This window comes from Nematolebias whitei, chromosome 3, assembly GCF_014905685.2.
Source record: "Nematolebias whitei isolate Nwh7 chromosome 3, NemWhi1, whole genome shotgun sequence".
Taxonomy (NCBI): domain Eukaryota; kingdom Metazoa; phylum Chordata; class Actinopteri; order Cyprinodontiformes; family Rivulidae; genus Nematolebias; species Nematolebias whitei.
Window position 1 is genome coordinate 44,767,108 of NC_056500.1, and position 9,626 is coordinate 44,776,733.

Below are 9,626 nucleotides of genomic sequence, written 5' to 3' on the forward strand. Positions count from 1 at the left end.
CATTTTGAAATAATGTATTTTATGGTAGTTCTTTATCTGGTTTTAATCTCTTTACTATTTTTTGGGGGTAAAAATATTGTTTAAACCTATTTTTGTCAAGTTACTGTTGGTTTCTTAAATCACTTTTTCCTAATTTCTTTTTTTTTTTTTGCTGAAAAAACTTAGTCAAGTTGTTTTTTTCCATGTACCTGTTCAAAAGGAGACTCATTTAAAACTGCTCCTTTGAGCAACTGGGGAAAAAAAACCTTCCCATGGTACCTGTAAAGGACTATTCCAACCATTTTGACGTGGGTCTCTGTGGAAAAGTTACGAACATTTATTTTGTTACATGATTAAGACAGCTCTAGAAGTGGTTTCAGTTTTAAGAAATAGCACTGATGAGCTAATGGCTAGTCTGAACACAAGTCCAAACTGCTGCCATCTTAAAAATGCTCTAATCTCCAAACTTTAGCTCTTCATGTCTACGATATTACAGAGACATTTACACTTTCATTAACTTCAGAATACATGAATATTTGCCAACACAAGCAGTGGCAGCAGCAGCTACTGTAGCACTTCCTGTGCAGTCTGGGGTCAACTCTGGCACGTATTACATCATGTTTCTGCTAGGATAACAAAGTATTAAGAAACTCAGTGTGGTTTGCAGAGGCCACTAATATTTTAAGGACTAGAGTGGTTTTAAAAAGGTTTTGAAGTGAATCTTAGCTCATCAGAACGTTCTGAGCCGAGTTTGACTTCAACCTTAAAAATATCAAAAGCATCTCATCAAATGTCATTAAAACCATCATGCTCATTTAAATTTAGTATTACACAATTAATATGAGAAAACTCCTCCTGGAATAGATCTATGGATGAACTCAAAGTGCTGCAGCCTGTGGCGCCTGCAAAGTCCAGAAAACTTAACAAAAATCAAGTATTTTAAGAAACAAGATACTCCTGTAAACTACTTCTCAAACCGATATTACTTTTAGAGCTGTCTATAACAGGTAAGATAACAGCTGTTCATAACCTTAATACAAAACTCCACTTCAAACTGGTCAAAATGTCTCTTATTCCCAGTCCCTGCAGTGATCGGGCTGATCTGTCGGGTTAAAATGGGAACCCGTATCTCACTTTAGGTGAATCAGTACTTTAAAGTGTCGTGGTCCCTCGCTTCACATCCACTGCAGAAAAACACTAAATACACAAGATGAAGGTAAATACTGACAAACAGCACTAAATCACACGTACCAACATGCTCATTTGATCAAATTGTTGCTATAAGGACATTTTAACTCAATTATGTACAGCTAAAATATTTCCTTTTTCATAAAATTTATTATAAAGTGTCGATGTACTTAATGTTGAAAATTGCATAAATGTATAATATTCTTTACCTCCAGTAAACAACACAACGTTATACATATTTACTGAAAACAAACCCCCACATCTATAAAGTCAAGGCCGCATTCGTTTAAAGGACTTTCATGATTGTACTCTTCAGACCTGCAAAGCCACAGCAGCAAACATCAAAGCTGTCAAAGGAAAACTTTGTTAAAACGATAATGGCTGCAGGACTGGGCTCTGCAGTAACCTTTGACCCCGTGGTCCCACTCAGCTCAACATAAATAACATTCCATTTAAAATGGCAGAACAAAAACGCAGGAGCTGTGGAAGTTCATTTCTGAAACACTGAATCAGTTCATCCTCTCTTGAGTTGTGCTTTTAATCTGCACAACTTGCTGGATGTTCTAACAACTTTTGACCACTGAAGAAACCAGATTAACTTGTGGATTAAGAAGTATTAAAATAAGACGGTCTCTGTGAGAGGGCCAGTTTGACAGTTTTTATACCAATCTTCCCTCCGTCACCTGGAATGCACATGGAAAATGTGTGAGTTTTCATTTTAATGAAGTGGGCTAAAGGGACATTTCACCCATCTTGAAGTGAGGTCTGTGGAAAAGGAATTAACAGTTATTATCTTACCTGTTGCAGATTTGAACTCAGTTTAGCGAAACAGTATTGAAGAGCTAACGGCTAATCTGAAGACCAGGGTGGACTGCTGCCGTCTCAGAACTATGCAGATCTCCCAAATATCAGAACCGTTTAAATTATGGTCTGTTTTGCATTCCAAGTTAGATTTTACACAAATATTTCGGTGAGTTTGAACATTTTGTTTGGAGTCGGGGGCACTTCAGACGGAAATTTCATATTCTTGCCCAACAAAAACATGACGATTGTGTAAAACTTTAAATATTGGTGTTCCATTGAAATTAAAAAAGATGGGAGTTGTTTTGACGTTGTTTATCACATCGCATTATTAATGTGGTGGAAATATGACACAGTCGTTTCTGGAATTAACCCCTGGCTGCACAGAAAGTGCCACATCTCCCTGCAGCTGGAGAGACAAACATTTCTGTGTACATGACTCATTTTATTCTTATATTATGTAATAATTTGATTCTTTCAAGTTTGTCATGACATCTTCTTTCTCTCTAATTTAAAATGTATATTATTGATAAAAGTTAATAAAAAAAAAGGTTTTATGAAACAGCATTTGTGTGAGAGTTGTGAAAGTTTGTAGATTGTTGTTTTAGGACGGGAGCAGTCCACTTTGGTTCGAGATAAACTGGCTCAACGGTCTGGTCAGAATTAAACCGTTACACAAAACAGAAGTCATTTAAAGAGCTATCTACAACAGGTAAGATATTAATTCTTCACAAGCTTTCCACAGAAACTCATTTAAAAATGGCTGAAACTCCAAATGATTTGGTCCAACATGAAGCTGTGAGGCTACTTTCATTTAAAACAGACAGCGTGTGCACGTGAGTGCTGAAGGATGCAGGCTGGTGTGGACGGGTATGTTTGCGAGTAAAATACAGAAAGAGTGCGTGCTGCAGGATCACAGTGGAGGTGACTGAGGGGGGTGGGGGTGCTCAGAGGTCAGTGGTGGCCTTAGCGGTCAGGGCCTGGATGCGGCTGGTGTTACAGTTTTTGCAGAGGACGTGTCCGTCCAGTGGGTAGCAGCCCTGGTTGTCCCCTTCAGAGAGCAGAGAGCCACAGTCCTGCAACACACACACACACAGGTAGTCAGCACACACACACACACACAGGTAGTCAGCACACACTCATCTCCTGCTGGTTTTCACACATTTACAGCTGTTTAAAATTCAAACTGACGTCACGCTCCAGGAAACAGTTTTCTCACAGATGGTGAGTCTGAAGTGAATAACGTGTCAGCAATACATCACATCTTAACAACCATTTATTCACATACTTCCATCTACAATCCAGTCTTCACACTTTTAGTAAAGTTCCATTTGTTGTCATCACTGTATGTTTCTATACGATGATGAAATGAGTTCTCTGCATTTAACCATCACACCTGAGACACACCCAGGTGGAGCAGTGGGCAGTTATGTAAGCGCCTGGGGAGCAGTTAAGCCCCCAGTATACTCCCACGTCCGTCCGCACGTACGTACACAAAGAGTTGAGACTTCATACTCGAGCGTCCACCCTGAGCAGCTGCAGAGCAGCTCCACAGACAAGGGGCGTTTATCTTCAGGACAAATTGAGGTCGCCGATTGGTCATTTGCTGACACGCCTACTGGATTGATTGACAGGTGAAAAAAAAGAGAGCTGGCAGCCCCAGACGCAGCGCTGTTCTGTGTTTATATGTTGTTAATAAAAAGATCTAAAAAATAAATAAAAACAGGGAGCGCTGGTCCTGCAGCCCACACATCAGAGCAGCCCAACAGGAAATCTCCAGACCCTCCCGCAGCCATGCTGGACCTGAGTTTATAATTCGCTTGTGACAAATTCTTTCATTTCTCACCATTTCAGTCATGGCATCAACGGAGGAGGAAGAGATCTCTGCCTCTTGGCAAAAAAAAACAAAAGAAAAAGCCAGATCAGAGATGAAGAAGGGGAATTTAATACATTGGTGTCGCATACAAAACAGTCCGTCGCCGGGCAGTTTATTGTGCGACAACGCGTACGCGGTCATAAAAATTGAGCTTTGCACAACATGCCCTGCGGGGGTACCTCCGTGTACGGACGTACGCAGGAGTACATTGGGGGCTTTAGGGATTAGGTGTCTTCCCACCACAACATGTGGGCATGGCAGGGAGTTGAACCTGGGACTTTCTGGGTCCTAGTCGACTGCTGTACCTCTACACCATCTCGACCCAGTACACTTTCTCTTTAGTGCAACATTGTTTTTATATATTTTGATTTAAGGGGGTTTAAAATAAGCCACTCCTGTTATTAGTAGTAAAAAGTATCTGAAAATGTATTCTTGCAGATTTCTTCTCCACCACGCTGACTCTGTCTGTCAGCAGCAGTCCGACAAGCAGCACAATGTCCCAGTTTTATTTCCAGAAGATAACTTGAATTCTTTGAATGCAGTTAAAGGTTGCTTTAAAAAAGGGTTTTTGAATATTTGTTTCTTATTGATGTTATTTTGTTGAAAAGAAAATCCAAAAATCAGCCAGAAAAAAAAAATAAATAAAAAATATTCTCTCTCTCGGGCAGTACGGTGGCACAACTGGTAGAGCTGCTGCCTCTCAGAGAACAGGTCTCTGGTTCAAATCCTGATCCAGGGGTCTTTCTGGGTGGAGTTTGCATGTTCTCTCCGTGCATGCGTGGGTTTTCTTCGGGTGCTCCGGTTTCCTCCCACAGACCAAAAACATGCATGTTAGGCTGATTGGTAACTCTAAATTGTCTCTAGGTGTGAGAGAGAGAGTGAATGGTTGTTTGTCTCGTTTGTCTCTATGTGGCCCTGTGATGGACTGGAGACCTGTCCAGGGTGTACCCCGCCCCTCGCACAGTGATTGCTGATATGGGCACCGTCGACCCCCGTGACCCAAAATGGAAGAAGCGGGTAAAGATAATGGATGGATGGATTCTCTCTCTCAGTTGATGTTTGAGTGAATCCCTCATAAAAAAAACTTTCAGAACATAAATATATTTTCTTCTTTCAGCTGCTCCCTTCTTCAGGGCTCGCCACAGAAAACTAACTCGCACAAAGACTTCGTGATTGTTTTAACGCCTAATGTCCTTCCTGACATAACCGCAGACCACTGAGCTACCACAGCCCTTAACCCTAGGTGGGGGTTAAGGGCCTTGCTCAAGGGCTCAGAGTGGGACAGATGAGGGTGGAGACAGGTGTGGGTGTTTCACCTTTCCCACCCACATTTTGATATTGTCAGTCTGGGAATTGAACTGGCAGCCTTCCGATCACAGGCCCACCTTCTCTGACCTCTGCTCCAGGTACAGGTATAACACCTTCATGTTGGCGTGATTGGTGCACCGAGGAACAAACAAAAACCTTTACCTCACAGCGGTAACACTGGACGTGGAAGTCGCGGTCCAGAGCCACAATGCGAACGGTCTCTTCCTGGCCCGGTGCCGGCATTATGGGCTCAGAGCACACACAGCAGCGTGGAGCAAACTTCCTGTGGGGAGCAACAGATCCAAACTCAGAACAACAATCCTTCTACACAGTGGACAATGACTCATCACCACTTCGTACCCACAGTTTTATCATCATCATCATAATCATCACCATCATCGTGTGGTACCTGAAGCCCCTCAGGCCTGTAGCTCTGGATGCTTTCTGACTAACATTTAAATCTCAGGATACATATATATTTTTAAAAAGCAGCTCTGTTCAAATCAGGCCTTCTGCTTTAAGGGTATGTTTGTCTGAACAGGCAGGTCAAGATGAGCTTTCTGTTTTACAAGCAGCAATCACTTGAACAAGCAGTACGCCAGTGTCCCAACACTGAGGGACTTGAACGGTGAATGTTTGTAGTTTTTTGAGATGAGTGCTTTTCTGGACTGGAAGTGAACAGGGAATGTAAGTAAACCTTAATGTTTTTGGTGCAGTACATTGAAGTGGGTATGAGTTACATATATATATATATATATATATATATATATATATATATATATATATATATATATATATATAAATTGAAGTCTATTTTCCAGTTAGCCTCACTGATCAGTGGTTTTCTTAAGGCTACACAGCTGTTCAGTCCTAATCCCTTGAGTTCCTTCACATTGTGTGTGTGGAAATGTTCTTACTTTCACAATTAAACATAGTCCTGAGTGCTACTGTTGTTTTTCTTCCATTTGATTTCACCAAACGTTTACGTGATCGTCGATCACGATCATTCAGGATTTTGTTCTGGCCACATTTCTTCCTCGAAGACGATGATTTCCCACTATCCTTCCAGTTTTTAATGTGTTGGACAGTCCTTAACCCAATTTTAGTAATTCCTTCAATCTCCTTACATGTTTTTCCTGCTTGATGCCAATGATTTAACCCTTTTAAAACAGACTGACATCTTTTCCATGACCATGCGATGTGTCTTTCAACATGGTTGTTTAAGAAATGAGAAGCAACTCATTGCAACAGTTGGGGTTAAATAACTTGTTGTAGCTGAAAGATAATTGCCCATGCTGTAATTATCCAATAGGAGGCTCATACCTATTTGCTTAGTTAAATCCAGGAGGCAACTTTTTTTTGGGCCAGGCAGTGTGTATGTATGTATGTATGTATGTATATATATATATATATATATATATATATGTATATATATATAAATATATATATATACGCTTTGAAGACCCGAACAGACCACCCAGCACCAGACTCACCTCACCACCGGATGAAGAGCATCTCAGCGTGACCTCAGCAGAAGTAAGGAGTACCTTCAGGAGGATTAATCCGCACAAAGCAACTGGCCCAGACAACATCCCCGGAAAAGTGTTGAAGGAATGTGCTGATCAGCTCTGTGAGGTGCTGGCAGACATCTTTAACACCTCACTTACCCTGGAGACAGTTCCCACCTGCCTGAAGACTGCCACCATCATCCCAGTCCCAAAAAGCTCTACAGTGACTGGTCTGAATGACTATCGGCCAGTGGCCCTCACCCTGATAGTCGCTAAATGCTTCGAAAAACTGGTCATGACTCACATCAAAACAACCATCAACATCAACGAGGACCCTCATCAGTACGCATACCGTGAGAACCGATCAACAGAGGATGCAATCTCCTCTGTGGTCCACACTGCGCTCAACCACCTGGAGCAGAAAAACTCTTACGTCCGTATGCTCTTTGTGGACTTCACATCCGCCTTCAACACCATGATCCCCCAAACCCTGATGGACAAACTATCCACACTAGGACTAAGCCCCTCCATCTGCAACTGGGTACTAGACTTTTTAACAAACAGACCACAGTTAGTGAGGATCCACAACCTCTCCTCCTCCACCATAACCCTCAGCACTGGCTCTCCTCAGGGATGTGTGTTGAGCCCCCTCCTGTTTACTCTGCTCACATATGATTGTGCAGCTACCCATCCAGGCTGTCACATTGTAAAGTTTGCAGATGATACAGCGGTGGTGGGATGCATCACAAACAATGATGAGTCCAGCTACAGGCAGGAGGTGGAACACCTGGAGAGCTGGTGTAGAGAGAATAACCTTCACATCAATGTGAAGAAGACAAAGGAGATGATTGTGGACTTCAGAAGGAACAAAAACACCTACACCCCCCTGAACATAAGAGGATCTGCGGTGGAAGTGGTCTCCAGCTACAAGTACTTGGGTGTACACATGAATGACAACCTCAGCTGGAGCAACAACACCACCAGCCTGATCAAGAAAGCTCATCAGAGACTCTACTTCCTCAGACGGCTGAGGCGAGCTGGTCTGGGAAGCTCAGTCCTCACCTCCTTCTACAGGTGTGCAGTGGAGAGCATCCTGTGCTCCAGCATCAACGTGTGGCATGGAGGCTGCACAGCTGCAGAAAGAAAAGCTTTGCAGAGAGTGGTGAAGGCTGCACAGAAATCTGTTGGAGTCAGTCTCCCCACCATCACAGACATCTACACCTCCAGATGCAGGAAGAGGGCCACCTGCATCATGAAGGACCCCACCCACCCAGCACACACACTTTTTGCCCCACTCCCCTCAGGAAGGAGGTTAAGGAGCATTAAGTGTAGAACCACTAGACTGAGGAACAGCTTCTACCCTGAGGCTGTTAGACTCATGAATCTCTAACTAGAATAATCACTGTGAAAAACCATATCATGTTGTTGCTGATCTGTTTCATGTTGCTGCTGATCTGTTTCAATGTTGATGTGTTCATGCGTGCACATCTGCTCACAGACTCATGTTCATGTTTGTGCTGATGTTCAATGTTTTATGTTATGAGTGCTTAGTGTATATTTAGTTGATGTTTTTCTTAGTTCATATCTTAGATGTTATTACTGTTTTTCTTATACATTTTATTGTTGGATGTAACTGGGACCCTGTGTACATAATTTCGCTCCACCACATGTACCACATGAGGTGCGAATGACAATAAAGAAACTCTGACTCTGACTCTGACTCTGATATATATATATACAGGTCCTTCTAAAAAAATTAGCATATTGTGATAAAGGTCAATATTTTCCATAATGTAATGATAAAAATGAAACTTTCATATATTTCAGATTCTTTGCACACCAACTGAAATAGACAGATTCATTGCACTGAACTGAAAAGACTGCCGACCTGACTGCTGTCCAGAAGGCCATCATTGACACTCTCAAGCAAGAGGGTAAGACACAGAAAGAAATTGCTGAACGAATAGGCTGTTCCCAGAGTGCTGTATCAAGGCACCTCAGTGGGAAGTCTGTGGGAAGGGAAAAGTGTGGCAGAAAACGCTGCACAACGAGAAGAGGTGACCGGACCCTGAGGAGGATTGTGGAGAAGGGCCGATTCCAGACCTTGGGGGACCTGCGGAAGCAGTGGACTGAGTCTGGAGTAGAAACATCCAGAGCCACCGTGCACAGGCGTGTGCAGGAAATGGGCTACAGGTGCTGCATTCCCCAGGTCAAGCCACTCTTGAACCAGAAACAGCGGCAGAAGCGCCTGACCTGGGCTACAGAGAAGCAGCACTGGACTGTTGCTCAGTGGTCCAAAGTACTTTTTTCAGATGAAAGCAAATTTTGCATGTCATTCGGAAATCAAGGTGCCAGAGTCTGGAGGAAGACTGGGGAGAAGGAAATGCCAAAATGCCAGAAGTCCAGTGTGAAGCACCCACAGTCAGTGATGGTCTGGGGTGTCATGTCAGCTGCTGGTGTTGGTCCACTGTGTTTTATCAAGGGCAGGGTCAATGCAGCTAGCTATCAGGAGATTTTGGAGCACTTCATGCTTCCATCTGCTGAAAAGCTTTATGGAGATGAAGATTTCATTTTTCAGCACGACCTGGCACCTGCTCACAGTGCCAAAACCACTGGTAACTGGTTTACTGACCATGGTATTACTGTGCTCAATTGGCCTGCCAACTCTCCTGACCTGAACCCCATAGAGAACCTGTGGGATATTGTGAAGAGAAAGTTGAGAGACGCAAGACCCAACACTCTGGATGAGCTTAAGGCCGCTATCGAAGCATCCTGGGCCTCCATAACACCTCAGCAGAGCCACAGGCTGATTGCCTCCATGCCACGCCGCATTGAAGCAGTCATTCATGCAAAAGGATTCCCGACCAAGTATTGAGTGCATAACTGAACATGATTATTTGAAGGTTGGTGTTTGTTGTATTAAAAACACTTGTCTTTCATTGGTGGGATGAAATATGCTAATTTTT

At 42.9% G+C, this 9,626-nt stretch overlaps 1 protein-coding gene across 1 annotated transcript in view; it reads right to left on the reverse strand.

Annotated features, from left to right (window-relative positions):
• Positions 1-2,455: 2,455 nt before the first annotated feature.
• The window catches only part of LOC119430816 (LIM domain containing preferred translocation partner in lipoma), a 267,474-nt gene continuing 260,303 nt past the window's right edge, over positions 2,456-9,626 (reverse strand). The window contains exons 11-12 of the mRNA XM_037698297.1: positions 5,315-5,435; positions 2,456-3,044 (exon numbers count right to left, since the gene is read on the reverse strand). Coding sequence (XP_037554225.1) covers positions 2,916-3,044; positions 5,315-5,435 — 250 coding nt within the window. The 3' untranslated portion in view covers positions 2,456-2,915. The remainder of the gene's footprint in view (positions 3,045-5,314; positions 5,436-9,626) is intronic.